A 17,574-nucleotide genomic window follows, 5' to 3' on the forward strand; every position below is an offset into this window, starting at 1 on the left:
TACTTGATGGCTTGGCTGGCTCTGGGCCCCCATCCTCTTGATGGTTCGGGGGTTACTTGATGGCACAGCTGGCTCTGAGTCGCCGTCCTGTTGATCGCACGACTGGCTCTGGGCTCCCATTTTCTTGGTGGTTCGGGGGTTAATTGATGGCATGGCTAGCTCTGGGCCCCCATCCTCGTGGTGGCTCGGGGGTTACTTGATGGCACAGCTGGCTCTGGGCCCCCGTCCTGTTGATGGCACGGCTGGCTCTGGGCCCCCATTTTCTTGGTGGTTCGGGGGTTAATTAATGGCATGGCTAGATCTGGGCCTCCATCCTCGTGGTGGTTTGGCTAGTTCTATCAAGGCCCCTGTTCTCTTGATGGCACGGCTGACTCTGGGCCCCCGTTCTCTCGGTGGTTGTTGGTTACTTGATTGCACGGCTAGCTATGGTCCCCCATCCTCTTGGTGGTTCGGAGGGTTACTTGATGGCACAGCTGGCTCTGGGCCCCTGTCCTTTTGATGGCGTGGTTGGCTCTCGGCTCTCGTTCTCTTGGTGGCTCGGGTGGTTACTTGATGGCATGGTTGGCTCTGGGCCCCTGTCCTTTTTTGGTTCGGCTGGTCCTGGGGGTTACTTGATGGCTTGGCTGGCTCTGGGCCCCTGTCGTCTTGATGGTTCGGGGGTTACTTGATGGCACAGTCGGCTCTGGGTCCCCATCCTGTTGATGGCACGACTGGCTCTGGGCCCCCATTTTCTTGGTGGTTCGGGGGTTAATTGATGGCATGGCTAGCTCTGGGCCCCCTTCCTCATGGTGGTTTGGGGGTTACTTGATGGTACAGCTGGCTCTGGGTCCCCGTCCTGTTGATGACATGGCTAGCTCTGGGCCCCCATCCTCTTGGTGGTTTGGAGGTTACTTGATGGTACGGCTGGCTCTGGGCCCCCATCCTCTTGATGGTACGGCTGGCTCTGGGCCCCGTTCTTTTGGTTCGGGGGGATACTTAATGGCACGGCTGGCTATTGGCCCCTGTGCTGTTGGTGGGTTGGCTGGTTTAGGGGGTTACTTGATGGAGAGCCTGGCTCTGAGCCCCCATTCTCTTGGTGGTTCGGGGGGTTGCTTGATGGCATGGCTGGCTCTGGGCCCCAGTTCACTTGGTGGTTCGGGGGGTTGCTTGATGACATGGCTGGCTCTGGGTCCCTGTCCTCTTTTTGGTTCGGCTGGTTCTGGGGGTTACTTGATGACTTGGCTGGCTCTGGGCCCCCATCTTCTTGATGAATCAGGGGTTATTTAATGGCACAGCTGGCTCTGGGTCCCCGACCTGTTGATGGCACGGCTGGCTCTGGGCCCCCATTATCTTAGTGGTTTGGGGGTTAATTGATGGCATGGCTAGCTCTGGGCCCCCGTCCTCTTGGTGGTTCGGGGGGTTACTTGATGCCATGGCTAGCTCTGGGCCCCCGTCCTCTTGGTGGTTCGGGGGGTTACTTGATGCCATGGCTGGCTCTGGGCCCCTGTCCTCTTGGTGGGTCGGCTGGTTTGGGGGTTCATTGATGGCATGGCTGGCTCTGGGCCCCCGTCCTCTTGGTGGTTTGGGGGGTTACTTAATGCCATGGCTGGCTCTGGGCCCCCATCCTCTTGGTGGTTTGGAGGGTTATTTGATGGCATGGCTGGCTCTGGGTCCCCGTCCTCTTGGTGGTTTGGCTGGTTCAGGGGGTTAATTAATGGCACTGCTGACTCTTGGCTCCCGTCCTCTTGGTGGTTTGAGGGGTAGCTTGATGGCACAGCTGGCTCTGGGCCCCCGTCCTCTTGGTGGTTCAGCTGGCTCTATCTAGGCCCCTGTTCTCTTGATGGCACAGCTTCCTCTGGGCCCCGTTCTCTTGGTGGTTCAGTGGGTTACTTGATGGCACGGCTAGCTCTGGTCCCCTGTCCTCTTGGTGGTTTGGGGGGTTACTTGATGGCACGGCTGGCTCTGGGCCCCTGTCCTCTTTTTGGTTCGGCTGGTTCTGGGGGTTACTTGATGGCTTGGCTGGCTCTGAGCCCCCATTTTCTTGGTGGTTCACGGATTACTTGATGGCATGGCTGGTTCTGAGCCTCGCGTCTTCTTGATGGTACAGCTGGCTCTGGGCCCCCGTTCTCTTGGTAGTTCAGGGGATACTTAATGGCACAGCTGGCTCTTGGCCCCTGTGTTGTTGGTGGTTCAGCTGGTTTAGGGGGTTACTTTGTGGAGAGCCTGGCTCTGGGCCCCCGTTCTCTTGGTGGTTCGGGGGGTTGCTTGATGGCATGGCTGGCTCTGGGCCCCTGTCCTCTTGGTGGGTCGGCTGGTTTGGGGGTTCATTGATGGCATGGCTGGCTCTGGGCCCCCGTCCTCTTGGTGGTTTGGGGGGTTACTTAATGCCATGGCTGGCTCTGGGCCCCCATCCTCTTGGTGGTTTGGAGGGTTATTTGATGGCATGGCTGGCTCTGGGTCCCCGTCCTCTTGGTGGTTTGGCTGGTTCAGGGGGTTAATTAATGGCACTGCTGACTCTTGGCTCCCGTCCTCTTGGTGGTTTGAGGGGTAGCTTGATGGCACAGCTGGCTCTGGGCCCCCGTCCTCTTGGTGGTTCAGCTGGCTCTATCTAGGCCCCTGTTCTCTTGATGGCACAGCTTCCTCTGGGCCCCGTTCTCTTGGTGGTTCAGTGGGTTACTTGATGGCACGGCTAGCTCTGGTCCCCTGTCCTCTTGGTGGTTTGAGGGGTTACTTGATGGCACGGCTGGCTCTGGGCCCCTGTCCTCTTTTTGGTTCGGCTGGTTCTGGGGGTTACTTGATGGCTTGGCTGGCTCTGAGCCCCCATTTTCTTGGTGGTTCACGGATTACTTGATGGCACGGCTGGTTCTGAGCCTCGCGTCTTCTTGATGGTACAGCTGGCTCTGGGCCCCCGTTCTCTTGGTAGTTCAGGGGATACTTAATGGCACAGCTGGCTCTTGGCCCCTGTGTTGTTGGTGGTTCAGCTGGTTTAGAGGGGTTACTTTGTGGAGAGCCTGGCTCTGGGCCCCCGTTCTCTTGGTGGTTCGGGGGGTTGCTTGATGGCATGGCTGGCTCTGGGCCCCTGTCCTCTTTTTGGTTCGGCTGGTTCTGGGGGTTACTTGATGGCTTGGCTGTCTCTGGGACCCCCGTCCTCTTGATGGTTCGGGGGTTATTTGATGGCACAGCTGGCTCTGGGTTCCCTTCCTGTTGATGGCACGGCTGGCTCTGGGTCCCCATTCTCGGTGGTTTGGGGGTTAATTGATGGCACGGCTAGCTTTGGGCCCTCGTCCTGTTGGTAGTTCTGGGGGTTACTTGATGGCTCTGCTGGCTCTGAGCCCCCATCCTTTTGGTGGCTCGGGTGGCTGTGGTCCCCTGTCCTTTTGATGGTACCGCTGGCTCTGAGCCCCCCGTTCTCTTGATGGTTCAGCTGGCCCTGGGCCCCCGTTCTCTTGGTGGTTCGGGGGGATACTTAATGGCACAGCTGGCTCTGGGCCCTGTGCTGTTGGTGGTTCAGGGGGTTACTTGATGGCATAGCTGGCTCTGGGTCCCCATCCTCTTGGTGTTTCGAGAGGTTGCTTGATTGCACGGCTGGCTCTGGGTCCCCGTCCTCTTGGTGGTTCAGCTGGTTCGGGGGTTACTTAGATGGTACGGCTGGCTTTAGGCCCCCATCCTCTTGGTGGTTTGGCTGGTTCTGGGGGTTACTTGATGGCACGGCTGGCTCTGGGCCCCCATCCTGGTGATGGCACAGTTTGTTCAGGGCCCCTGTCCTCTTGGTGGCATGGCTTCCTTGGGGCTCCGTCCTCTTGGTGTCATGGCTTCCTCAGGGTCCCGTCCTTTTGGTGAGATGGCTTCCTTGGGGACCCATCTTGGTGACATGGCTTCCTCGGGGCCCCTTCCTCTTTCTGACATGGCTTCCTTTGGGGCCCTGTCCTCTTGGAGTCATGGCTTCCTTGGGGCCCCGTCCCCATGGTCTCATGGCTTCCTCAGGGCCCGTCCTCTTGGTGTCATGGCTTCCTTGGGGCCCCGTCCTCTTGGTGGTGTGGGTTCCTCAGGGCCCCGTCCTCTTGGTGAGATGGCTTCCTTGGGGACCTGTCTTGGTGACATGGCTTCCTCAGGGCCCCGAACTCTTGGTGACATGGCTTTCTCGAGGCCCCGTCCTCTTTGTGACATAGCTTCCTTTGGGACCATGTCCTCTTGATGACATGGCTTCCTTCGGGGGCCCCGTCCTCTTGGTGACATGGTTTCCTTGGGCCCCCCATATTAGTGACATGGTTTTTTTGGGGCCCCTGTCTTGGCGACATGGTTTCCCCATCCTCTTGGTGTCATGGCTTCTTTGGGGTCCCTGTTTTGGTGTCATGGCTTCCTTGGGGCCCCGTCCTCTTGGTGTCATGGCTTCCTAGGGGCCCCGTCCTCATGGTCTCATGGCTTCCTCGGGGCCCCATCCTCTTGGTGTCATGGCTTCCTTGGGGCCCCGTTCTCTTGGTGGCGTGGCTTCCTCGGGGCCACCTCTATAGGCCGACATTGCCATGTGGGTGTAATTGTCGCTCCATGTTGGAGGCTGCCACATCTCACCTGGGGTTGAGGGTCTCGCGCTGGCCCCGGGAGCAACTGACTGTTATACATGATTCAGCCTCGGCGGCCATCACTGAGGCCATTAACCCTTCTTTCACAGGTGATTTTCCATTTTTGTGTGTTGGCTTTTTCCTGTTTCCTAGAGCCATGGCTTCATTTCTCAACGGACGAGGCCGGACCAGGATCATATTATGTGCTGAAAGCAGGAAAAACCTTCTACGTGCAGGAAAATATTTTAAAAAATGTAAAAAAGCACAATTTTGCAATTTGTTTTTTGGGTTTTGGTTTTGCAGCCGTCATCATACGGTAGAAATAACTGATATCCAGGTCAGTATGATCACAGCCATACTACACGTGCGGAGTTTTTTGTTTTTGCTTTTGTTAAAATTTCAGTTGTGAAAAAATTATTTGGAAATTCATTTTTTTTTTATTTACTTTTTTAAGACCCAGAATATTTTTAATTTTCGGTTGATGGGGTTGCATGAGGGCTCTCAGGCGCCAGCTAGACCACACCACACCACAGGCCGCATGTTCCTCTCTCTACTGTGAGTGCGTGTGGCCTAAACCTGCTCCCATGGCTGCAGTTGTCACCATTGAGAACATCGAGGACACCATTGGTGATTACACAAGAGCTGCCGGCAGCGTCTCCAGACTTGTCTCCATTGAGTACATGTGGACATCGTTGGTCGGTGATCACACATGAGCTGCCAGCAGCGGATCCTGATGATTTCCTCCCTCAGATGACCATTAATGACCTTAGTGTCAGCGGCCCAAGCCGGAGCTGCCGGGATTTCTGCTCAAGGCTCAGACTCCAGACTGGATACAACCAGATGTGATGATTGTTGCTTCCATTGTTCACAGATCAGTGACCTCTCCATCCAATGATTTCACCTCCTCCCTCTTTCTGTGACTTCATTGGTGAGAGGGCATACATAGATGATCTTTATGGGGTGGTGGTCATGTCATACATGGCAGATATTTGTGGGGTGGTCATGTCGTATATAGCAGATCTTTGTGGGGTAGTGGTCATGTCGTACATAGCAGATCTTTGTGGGGTGGTGGTCATGTTGTACATAGCAGATCTTTGTGGGGTGGTGGTCGGGTCGTACATGGCAAATCTTTGCAGGGGTGGTCATGTCGTACATGGCAGTTCTTTGGGGGATGATCATGTCATACATAGCCGATCTTTGGGGTGGTGGTCATGTCATACATGGCAGATCTTTGTGGGGTGGTCATGTCATACATAGCAGATCTTTGAGGGGTGGTGGTCGGGTCGTATTTGGCAGTTCTTTGGGGGGGTCATGTCGTACATGGCAGTTTGGGGGATGGTCATGTAGTAGATGGCAGATCTTTGGGGGTGGTCATGACGTACATGGCAGATCTTTGGGGGGTGGTCAAGTCGTACATGGCAGACCTTTGGGGGATGGTCATATCATACATGGCAGATCTTTGTGGGGTGGTGGTCATGTCATACATGGCAGATCTTTGTGGGGTGGTCATGTCGTACATAGCAGATCTTTATGGGGTGATGGTCATGTTGTACATGGCAAATCTTTGCGGGGGTGGTCATGTCGTACATAGCAGATCTTTGTGGGGTGGTGGTCGGGTCGTACATGCCAAATCTTTGCAGGGGTGGTCATGTCGTACATGGCAGTTCTTTGGGGGGTGGTCATGTCATACATAGCAGATCTTTGGGGGTGGTGGTCATGTCGTACATGGCAAATTTTGTGGGGTGGTGGTCATGTCATATATGGCAGATCTTTGTGGGGTGGTCATGTCATACATAGCAGATCTTTGTGGGGTGGTGGTTGGGTCGTACTTGGCAGATCTTTGGGGGTGGTCATGTCGTACATGGCAGTTCTTTGGAGGGGTCATGTCGTACATGGCAGTTTGGGGGTGTGGTCATGTAGCACATGGCAGATCTTTGGGGGTGGTCATGTCGTACATGGCAGATCTTTGGGGGTGTTCATGTCGTACATGGCAGATCTTTGGGGGGTGGTCATGTCGTATATGGCAGATCTTTGAGGGGGTGGTCATGTCGTACATGGCAGATCTTTGGGGGATGGTCATATACATGGCAGATCTTTGTGGGGTGGTGGTCATGTCATACATGGCAGATCTTTGGGGGGTGGTCATGTCATACATAGCAGATCTTTGGGGGTGGTGGTCATGTCATACATGGCAAATCTTTGTGGGGTGGTGGTCGGGTCATACATGGTAGATATTTGGGGTGGTGGTCATGTTGTACATAGCAGATCTTTGGGGGTGGTGGTCATGTCATACATGGCAGATCTTTTTGGGGTGCTCATGTCATACATAGCAGATCTTTGGGGGGTGGTGGTCATGTCATACATGGCAGATCTTTGGGGGTGATGGTCATGTCGTACATGGTAGATCTTTGAGGGGTGGTCATGTCGTACATAGCAGATCTTTGTGGGGTGGTGGTCATGTCATACATGGCAGATCTTTGTGGGACGGTCATGTCATACATAGCAGATCTTTGGGCCTGGTGGTCAGGTCGTACTTGGTAGATCTTTGGGGGGGGTGGTCATGTCGTACATGGCAAATCTTTGTGGATGGTGGTCATGTCATACATGGCAGATCTTTGTGGGGTGGTCATGTCATACATAGCAGATCTTTGTGGGGTGGTGGTCAGGTCGTACTTGGCAGATCTTTGGGGGTGGTCATGTCGTACATGACAGTTCTTTGGGGGGGTGGTCATGTCGTACATGGCAGTTTGGGGGGCGGTCATGTCATACACGACAGATCTTTGTGGGGTGGTCATGTCGTACATGGCAGATCTTTGTGGGGTGGTCATGTCATGCATAGCAGACATTGTGGGGTGGTGGTCGGGTCATACATGACAAATATTTGGGGGTTTGTGGTCATGTCATACATTGCAGATCTTTGTGGGGTGGTCATGTCGTACATGGCAGTTCTTTGGGGGGTCATGTCATACATAGCAGATCTTTGGGGGTGGTGGTCATGTCATACATGGCAGATCTTTGGGGTGGTGGTTATGTAGTACATGGCAGATCTTTGGGGGGTGGTCATGTTGTACATAGCAGATCTTTGTGGGGTGGTGGTCATATGCATGGCAGATCTTTGTGGGGTGGTGGTCATATCATACATGGCAGATCTTTGGGGTGTGGTCGGGTCGTACTTAGCAGATCTTTAGGTGGGTGGTCATGTCGTACATGGCAAATCTTTGTGGGGAGGTGGTCATGTCATACATGGCAGATCTTTGTGGGGTGGTGGTCGGGTCGTACATGGCAGATCTTTGGGGGGGGTCATGTCGTACATGGCAGCTGTTTGGAGTGGTCATGTCGTACATGGAAGATCTTTGGGGGGTGGTCATGTCATACATAGCAGATCTTTGTGGGTTGGTGGTCATGTCGTAAATAGCAGATCTTTTGGGGGGTGGTCATGTCGTAAATAGCAGATCTTTGGGGAGGTGGTCATGTCATGCATAGCAGATCTTTGTGGGGTGGTGGTCGGGTCGTACATGGCAGATCTTTGTTGAATGGTGGTCGGGTCGTACATGGCAGATCTTTGGGGGGTCATGTCGTACATGGCAGTTCTTTGGGGGGTGGTGGTAATGTTGTACATGGCAGATCTTTGGGGGGTGGTCATGTCATACATGTCAGATCTTTGGGGGAGTGGTCATGTGGTACATGGCAGATCTTTGGGAGTGGTGGTCATGTCGTACATGGCAGATCTATGTGGGGTGGTGGTCATGTCATACATGGCAGGTCCTTGTGGGGTGGCATGTCGAACGTAGCTGATCTTTGTGGGGTGGTGGTCGGGTCGTACATAGCAGATCTTTGTGGGGTTGTCATGTCGTACATAGCAGATCTTTGTGGGGTGGTGGTCGGGTCGTACATATCAGATCTTTGTGGGACAGTTGTTTCTTCTGATTCTCTGTGTCTTTTCAGTTGATGTCGGCACTCAGGATGGGGGTACAGCAACTGATAAGAGGTACAATGTCTTCCATTTGATCTTGGCCTCCTCTCCTCATCCTCCATAACTAGGGGCCCTTTGTTGGCTTGCAGTTCTGGGGGTGTTCTTGGCTGGCTAACACAAGGACTGGGGAAGGTGGTCCCTAAACCTGTGGACAATCCATTCTTGGCAAGAGGAAACCAGGAAGTGACAGAGTCGGTTGTGGAGCAAATATTGGACACCCCTAAATCGAGCTTGGTAATAATGCGTTCGGTTTTGCTGAAGTCCTCTGTACTGCTGTTGCCCCTCCTCGGTTTGCCGGTCATTCATACTCATATCATGTGGTGTGTGTGGCCGGGTGCCAGTAATCGTTGCCTGTGATTTTGCTGCAGCCCCTCAGTTATCACTTTTTTGTTTCGGTTTCAGAAGGTGGTGGCGGTCAGTGACTCAGGTAAGGAGCGATGGACATGACGAAGGTCTGCTCGTCCACTGGGAAGCACCACCATTCACACTTCTTTTTGCTTTCTTTCTCAGTGGACGATATGTCGGAGAGCAGCCCCGTGGAACACAGTGACAGGTACAGGCACACAGCAAGACACCCCACAGTAAACACGTGGCCTCCAGTCATCCATGACCTCAGTTCCATGGGGGGTACAATGTCTGCCCCCACATCTTAGTGATATAGGAGCGCTGTGCTCGTGGCCCTATTACCTGTCAGCCACCGTTCCCATGACCTCACACTGTCACCGCCACTCACCAGCCTCTTCGTGCCACTGCAGCTCCTCACACCGCGTCCTGTCCTGGTTGTCCCACGGCCTGGAGAAGGTCATCCCTCAACCAACATGGAGCCTGAGGGCGAGTCCAGGTGCCGGTCCTGAGCCAAGTGCTGCCACTGAAGAGCAGGTACATGGCGTGGTATGCAGGCTGAACCTGGGGAATCTTCTACGCCCCTCTAACCGGCCTCTCTTCTGATTACTCAACAGAAGCCACAACCAGAAAAAGTGGAAGGTGGGTGCTCTGGACCCTCAGGAGGTGGCGGAAGGAGTGTATGGACGGAGCATAGACCGCGAAGGACCTAACATAGGACCAAGGGGAGGTTATAATTTGACGGAGGAGACTGGAGGTTATAATGTGACGGTGGAGACTGGAGGTTATAATGTGGCGGTGGAGACTCGAGGTTATAATGTGACAGTGGAGACTGGATGTTGTAATGTGACGGGTGGATGTTGTAATGTGACGGGCGGATGTTGCAATGTGACAGGTGGATGTTGCAGTGTGACGGGTGGATGTTGCAATGTGACAGGTGGATGTTGCAATGTGATGGGTGGATGTTGCAATGTGACAGGTGGATGTTGAATTGTGACGGGTGGATGTTGTAATGTGTCATATCACTGGTGACAGTTTTTTTCACCAGAAGTGATTGTTGCTCCGGTGACCCAGGCTGTCAGTCCCGTTCCACCACCTCCGCCTGTCATCGCAGAGGTACAATCGGTGGTCACCTCAGAAGTGGAGGCTGCCTTAGTGGACAAAACGCCAGAATCAAGGTATGCCCTTAACGGCTCCTAAGAGGAGCCCCGCGTTCCTGCACGGTGAGGGCTCTGAAGAGAACGTCCCCTTGCACTGGTCTCCGCCCCCTTACACCGCATGTCACACCCCTCTCTTGTTTGCAGCCCCCGGTGGTTTAATAGGGAATGACCTTGTCTTGCAGTGCTGGGAGCGGAGTATTAAACTGGCTCAAGCTGGGATTTGGAAAAGTGGTGCCACAACCAGAGATGGCAGCTGTGGCCCCAAAGAATGTGAAGGTAAGTGAGGGCCACCAGAGCGTGAGAAGCAGCACCACTCCATAGTGTGTGGACAGCTCCTCTTCACTGTATGCGTGGCACCGCACTTGTGTGGCTATAACACCCTGATGAGCAGAAAGGTAACCATGTTCTGAGGGTCTGACTCTCAGGCTCCTCGTCTCACCATCTACGACTGCTTCTAACGTGAGGCGCCATCATTTTATACAAACACACATCTCATTAATGAAGTCCCAGTGCAGAAGAAAACCTTGTTCAGACACCTGTCCTCAGACTCACCCTCAGAAGAAGCGAGCAGTGAAACAGCATCCATGGGGTGGACACAGCCTCCTGTCGGCATCTCTGACTCCCCTTCAGGTAATATACCGCAGATCATCAGTGCCGGGTAATGTCCGGGATCTTCTCTTCCCTTTTGTCTCTGATCTGATGTCAAAGGTGGAAAGATGGAGACGCAGCGTGTGGTTGGTTGTAAGTGTAGGATCCATCCTCTAACCCAGCCATGTCCTCACACCTGACCCTGCTCCATGGAGAATGCCTTGTGTCTGAGGACGAGTGTCTGAATGAGGGTTGCTTTTGCACAAGCATTTCACCAGTTAATGTGTCTAATGGTATATTTCGGCATTTCTTCTACTGTTGACTTTTTGTACTTGTTTGTAAACTCAAGCCGACACTTCTTGTGACGATATTGAAGTGGAGTCGTCTTCACATTTTTTCAGGCCACCATTCCTGACTTGTGTAATGCGCGTCGCAGGTTGCTTGCATGGACGTCTGTGATCTCACTATTATGAAGCATACGAGCCGCTTCCACTGCCGTGTTTGTCGCCCCAGAACTTATAGACCTTGTGATGAGCTGACTTGGTGACTGTTATTTTGCCTGGATGGCCACCTCTTGGCTTCTGAATGGATGGACGGACTTCATTTCATCTCCTCCCGTCTGTCATGGCGCTCACATGATGCAGTTTGGTAATTTTCTTGGCCAAGAGACTGCTATCGATGAGCTGGATAATGCGTTTTTCTTTTCTTGGGAAATCGTCTTCATGGCGGCTCCTCGATTCCAACCAGTGACCTTTCACTTGGGAATAGACCTAATAACACACGGAGCTATTAGGGAAGGTGAGGACAGGTTGTATGTTGTAGTATTCTGGAAGAAAAAGACTCTTCCACCACCAGGAGCAAAACAGTAAAAATGACATGACGAGAATCTGCAGAACTAATCATATGCTAAATAGCTGCAAGTCACGTTTATATCTGAGATATCCAAGATGGTTGTCTATGAGATGATGGCAGACTCATGTCAGAAGCAGCAGTGGATGGTGAGATATGGAGCCTGAGGGTCAGGTCACAATGTATGTCTGTAGTGTCCCCCTCTATAAGATGATGGTGGTCTCACGTCCGAAGCAGCAGTGGATGGTGAGATATGGAGCCTGAAAGTCAGGTCACGATGTATAAATAATATACAGGTTGACCAACAGCACTCACTATTTGGGGGCGCTCGTTCCAGATCCAGGGAACCCTCCTGGAAAAACGTATATCAAGAAGTAGAAAGAACAGCGCTCCAACCGGGTGTTATTATCCAAAAAAGAGAGTCTTTATTCCAGCCATGGTAAAATAGCAACGTTTCGGCCGAACATCCGAATGCTTGAAAAAGGCCAGATGTTCGGCCGAAACATTGCTATTTTACCATGGCTGGAATAAAGACTCTCTTTTTTGGATAATAACACCCGGTTGGAGCGCTGTTCTTTCTACTTCTTGAGGTCACGATGTATGTCTGTGGTGTCCCTGTCATGGATCCCACCATGCTGCCACCAATATGTCATGGATCCCTCCGTATATGTCAGGGATCCCACCACTATGTCACAGTTCACCGGAAAGATACCTTTATCATCCCCACCACTCACACCAATTTGTCACGAATCGGGGTTGTTTGGTTGCCCCTGGTTCCTTCTGAAGGGGATTTATCTATATCCCACTTCCCAGTTCCGGTTTGGAACTTGCAGCTATCTGGCACCCCCATTACCCTCAGGTCAGTCAGGGTACTGCACCTAGGTTAGTCAGTCACCAAAAAGGCTGCCTGCTATGTACTGGCTATTGGGCTCCCTGCAGCAAGGGAGATATAACTACTCCAACTCAGGCGGGAAAAATAATTATCAATGCCGCCGTCACTACTAAGCCTCCCAAACGCACAGAACAAATTTCGCTGCCACCAGCTCCGATTTTCAAAGTATTGACGGGTCCAGAGCCAACCCAATCAGCGTAATTCACTTCAGATGACGTGACAGTTCGTTTAGAGCATGGAGAGACAAGCTAATAATTTTATATTTTACTCCAAAAAAAAGGTAGGCAGTGTTTACAAGGTATAAAAAAGATATTATAAAGAAGACAAAATAATGTGTACATTACAATTACAAATAAAAGAAGGATTAAAATTGAAAAAACACTGACATAGCATTCAGATCATTTCATCTCCTGTTTGCCCATGTGCTCAGGACATACATCAAGATGCATGTCACATCTGTAGAGCAGCTGGAACCCGGGCAAAAAGACTTCAGAAGACTGCTCGCTTCATAACTTAGGGCTGAATCCTCCCCTTTACTTAGACTTGGGAAAACTATTTTTTATGCCTAGCTCGCTCTAGGAATCTCGTATCCAGAATACACCCGGATCACGAGGTGCGCCACATCAGTGCGATTCTTTTAAGTGTGAACACAGAGCAATTACCTGAACCATTTACTGAGAAATCTGCACTTTGCCCTCATTGCGTTTAGCTGCAAGCAGTTTCAGGGAGTGCTAGATCTATCGATGGACATCCAGAATATACAATTCTTATATCTCTAGCCCGGATTGGTGCCAGAATATATCACATTAATAGAACAAAGAATCTCAACAAAGAAAGTACCAGTTTGGGCCAGTTTTCGATGGGAGGGGGGAATGAGGAGTCTAGGGAAAATTGTCGGCCCAGCATAGAGCTATAAAAATTATTTTAGTGGGAGGGAAAATGAGGGGTTTTGGATTGCGCACACGCAGACAACAGGCAGAGTGAGAAGAGGGGGGTTCGGAATGGCCCGCAGCGTGTGTCTTGTAAAGTTAGCTAGATACTCAAGCATGGCATATTCACATTATTGTGACAGTCCCCATCTATAAGATGATGGTGGTCTCACATTAGAAGCAGCAGTGGATGGTGAGATATGGAGCCTGAGAGTCAGGTCACGATGTATGTCTGTGGTGTCCCCCTCTATAAGATGATGGTGGTCTCACATCAGAAGCAGCAGTGGAGGGTGAGGTATGGAGCCTGAGGGTCAGAACACCATTACCCTCCTGTTCCTCACTGTATATTATAGAGAGAGGCAGAAGGGGTACCAGAGACAAGTCCGTGGCTTGTTGAGGCTGTGACATTAAGCTCCATCTCCACCCCTCCTCCGTCACATTGCCTGGATGTTGTTGGTCATTGTCCTGTGTCACAAATGATGGGATGGCAGTGGCTGTGATAAATCACTATCAGCAGAGGCCCCACCATCACACTGCCCTTCTGTGCTTCACGCACCCCCACCATCACATGGCCCCTCTGTGCTTCACGCACCCCCCACATCACATGGCCTCTCTATGCTTCACGCACCCCCCACATCACATGGCCTCTCTATGCTTCATGCACCCCCCACATCACATGGCCCCTCTGTGCTTCACACACCTCCCACCATTACATCTCCCCTCCATGCTTCACGCACCCCTCACCATCACAACGCCCCTCTGTGGTTCATGCAATCCCCACAATTACACTGCCCTACCATGCTTCACACTAGCTCTAAAGAAGTAGAAACCATCCACTCACCTCTTCTGCGTCTCACAAATGTGGCATTCGGCACCAAACCTCTCACATTCTGACTCCTCAGCGCACAGTAGATTTCCACTGGTCTCATGTCCGATCTTGGTGTTATTCGGTCTATACAAGCCTCTTCTTTTTTTCTGTCCTCAGTTGCGTCTTCTGTGCAGTAATTCGATTATCGAGGTGGCTGCTCAGTCTCTGGACAGCTGATGCTGAGATGTGTCTGCTGCTTGATGTCTGGGCATCATTTATGAGCTTCTGTCATTTTCTGAGACTGGCTTCTCTGATGAACTTGTCCTCTACAGAAGAGGTCATTCTTCATATTCCTTTCCAGGGATGATCCTAATTAGATTCAGTTTGATCATAGCGATTAATGGTTTTCATGTCTGCACTTGAGGATACTTTCAAGGCTCTAGTACAACACTAGTTGACCTTCAGGTCTTAGAGAAATGGCCTGAGGTGCCTCTTAGTTAAATGTTTCTTGCCATATTACGGCTCAGGGCAGCTGTGGACTTGGCTCATTGCTGTCATCAGCTGTGCACCTTCACTGCCCTGCAATACACCTGCTGGGTGCAGACTATTTTGGAGGCTAGGGATCCCACACGTGATCTATGGGCCATGCAGATCGTCTATTGGAGCCACTCAAGGTGATGACCAATGAAGCTACTGGGAGAAACTGTGGGGAGGTGCAGGAGGGGCCTGAGGGGGCGCTGGAGGGGTCTAAGGGGGCATAGTTTGCTCTGGGTCCACACCTGTTTCTTTACTCCTTGTTTTTTGTGGTTTTGCTGCTCTGTTTGAATCTACAATGTGCACATGCCCAAACAGGATGGGCATGTACACTAGACGTTTTAGATAGTAAAGATGTGTTTTCATGTGAACAGGTGGAGAAGCCATCAGAAGAGCAGGCGCCCTCTGAAGGTGAGGATCCGCACACAGGTCAGTCTCATTGCTGGAAAGGGTTTGCACTCAGACTCTGTCTTTTGCTTGCAGTGACCCGGAAGGACTCTAATCGCAGGTGAGTGACCCTGCCATATGTGGCTGATAGCTCCTGAGCCTGATCACTTGTGTGACCTGACGCTTCTTTCCCTTCTTGTTCCATGTGCGGGATGCAGTTCTGACAGCATCAGGTATTCACCACACACGTTTATCACAATTGCTGCCCTCATCATTTGTGTGATTGGATAATGATTACTCACACTCACGTCCTTGGTGACTGATGCCATCATTCCCCACACACAGGAGACTCGACTATTTACATGTCTTGGGAATTTAGGTTTATTACCTCTCTGTCACGAGGTGTGGTGAGGTCACAAGTTGCGTGGATGGTGTTGGGTGAGGTCAAACGGTTTGCTGATGTCGTTGGGTGAGTTCACAAGGTGTGCTGATGTCACGAGGTGTGTTGATGCCATTAGGTCATGAGATGTGGTGAGGTCACGAGGTGTGCTGATGTCACAAAGTGTGACAAGGTGTGGTGATGCCATTGGGTGAGGTCACGAGATGTGCTGATGCCGTTGGGTGAGGTGTGGTGAAATCATGAGGGGTGTTGAGATCGTTGGGTGGGGTCACTTGGTATGGTGAGGTCATGAGGTGTGCTGATGTCACAAAGTGTTACGAGGTGTGCTGATGTCATTTGGTGGGGTCATGAAGTGTGCTGATGTTCTTGGGTGAGGTAGCGAGGTGTGTTGAGGTCACTAGGTGTGGCGAGTTGGCGAAGTGTGCCAATGTCATTGGGTGAGGTCACGAGATGTCGTGATGTCATTGGGTGAGGTAACGAGTAGTGATGAGCGAATATACTCGTTACTCGAGATTTCCCGAGCACGCTCGGGTGTCCTCCGAGTATTTTGTAATGGTCGGAGATTCAGTTTTCATCACCTCAGCTGAATGATTTACAGCTATTAGCCAGGCTAAGTACATACGGGGGTTGCCTGGTTGCTAGGGAATCCCCACATGTAATCAAGCAGGCTAGTAGCTGTAAATCATCCAGCTGTGGCAAAAAAACTAAATCTCTGAGCACTAAAAAATACTCAGAGGACACCCAAGCGTGCTCGGAAAATCTCGATTATCGAGTATATTCGCTCATCACTAGTAAAGAGATGTGGTCGTCACGATAATGTAAAATACCATGGTCTGAGGGATTTTTGCACATGTGACCATGGTCCTAGACACACGCTGCAGCTTCGACCCCCCTTTCCGTTCCAACCCCACTGCATTCGCTGGTATAGACACAAAGCCTTATGACAGAGACACTGTGTAACTTGAAACTCCAGTGTGGGGCTCTGACTCTCCCTCCTTTTCAAAGCCAGGAATGTGTGTACTAATCCTTTGTCCGAAACCCATGTGCTTGCTGTATGCGAGGGAGATATTAAAGAATCCATAATGCGACTCCAGTGTATGATAGAGATATGACAGTTACATATTTGGAACGTGCTTTGACAGAGCTTCGCTACAGCACCTTTTGCTAAATTTTATGATGTAAAATATATAATTGCTAGCTTGTCTCTCTCTGCTCTATAATGAACTGCGTGTTCTCTGAGGTGAAGTTAGGTAATTTGAGTTAGCTCCGGACCTGTTACCCTTTGGTGCAATCGGAGCTGGTGGCAGCATACTTTGTTCTGTGCGATTGGTAATCCTTGTAGCGATGGTGGCGTTTATAATTATTGTTCCCGCCTGTGTGGGAGTAGTTATCACCCTCGCTGTAGAGCCCAATAGCCAGTACATAGCAGGCAGCCTTTCTGTCGACTAATTACCCTAGATGCAGTACCTAGTCTGACCTGAGGGTAAGGGGGCACCAGAGAGCTGCAAGTTCAAAACCGGAAGTGGGATATAGATAAATCCCCTTCAGAAGGAACCAGGGGCAACCAAAGCAACCCCGGTTCGTGACACATTGGTGTGAGTAGTGGGGACGTTAAAGATATCCTCCCTGGGATCCCTGACATATTGTTGGGATCTGTGACATATTGTTGGCAGCACAGTGTGAAACGTGACAGTGGTGATGTCATGAGATGTGTTGATGTCATTAGGTCACGAGATGTGGTGAGGTCACAAGTTGTCGTTGGGTGAGGTAACTAGGTGTGCTGATGTCGTTGGGTGAGGTAACTAGGTATGCTGATGTCTTTGGGTGAGGTCACGAGGTGTGCTGACGTCTTTGGGTTAGGTCACGCATAGCTCCCAACCGTCCCTCATTGTGCGGGACTGTCCCGGTTTTGTTGCTTCGCCCCGCTGTCCAGCACGGGACGTTCTGATCCCGCAGACAGCAGGAGAAGCAACCGACACACCCCCTTGTGTTAAGCCACGCCCCCCTGCAGTCTGTTTATCTCCCCCCCGGCCGCCCACCCTCCTTGAAGACGATACTCACCTTGCTCCAGCGATGTCTGGTCTCAGCGTACACAGCTCGTCCTGAATGAGCGGTCACGTGGTACCGCTCATTAAGGTCATGAATATGCGCATATTCATGACCTTAATGAGCGG

The 17,574-nt window shown here is 51.6% G+C and overlaps 1 protein-coding gene across 1 annotated transcript in view; it reads left to right on the forward strand.

Moving 5' to 3' along the window:
- CNGB1 (cyclic nucleotide gated channel subunit beta 1) overlaps positions 1 to 17,574 on the forward strand; it is a 173,166-nt gene that overhangs the window by 91,435 nt on the left and 64,157 nt on the right. The window contains exons 5-15 of the mRNA XM_077288979.1: positions 8,484 to 8,526; positions 8,601 to 8,745; positions 8,914 to 8,938; positions 9,022 to 9,064; positions 9,267 to 9,390; positions 9,471 to 9,495; positions 9,902 to 10,031; positions 10,196 to 10,289; positions 14,988 to 15,024; positions 15,097 to 15,121; positions 15,219 to 15,233. Of these exons, the coding sequence (XP_077145094.1) occupies positions 8,484 to 8,526; positions 8,601 to 8,745; positions 8,914 to 8,938; positions 9,022 to 9,064; positions 9,267 to 9,390; positions 9,471 to 9,495; positions 9,902 to 10,031; positions 10,196 to 10,289; positions 14,988 to 15,024; positions 15,097 to 15,121; positions 15,219 to 15,233 (706 nt within the window). The remainder of the gene's footprint in view (positions 1 to 8,483; positions 8,527 to 8,600; positions 8,746 to 8,913; positions 8,939 to 9,021; positions 9,065 to 9,266; positions 9,391 to 9,470; positions 9,496 to 9,901; positions 10,032 to 10,195; positions 10,290 to 14,987; positions 15,025 to 15,096; positions 15,122 to 15,218; positions 15,234 to 17,574) is intronic.

This window comes from Ranitomeya variabilis, chromosome 2 (genome assembly GCF_051348905.1).
Source record: "Ranitomeya variabilis isolate aRanVar5 chromosome 2, aRanVar5.hap1, whole genome shotgun sequence".
NCBI lineage: Eukaryota > Metazoa > Chordata > Amphibia > Anura > Dendrobatidae > Ranitomeya > Ranitomeya variabilis.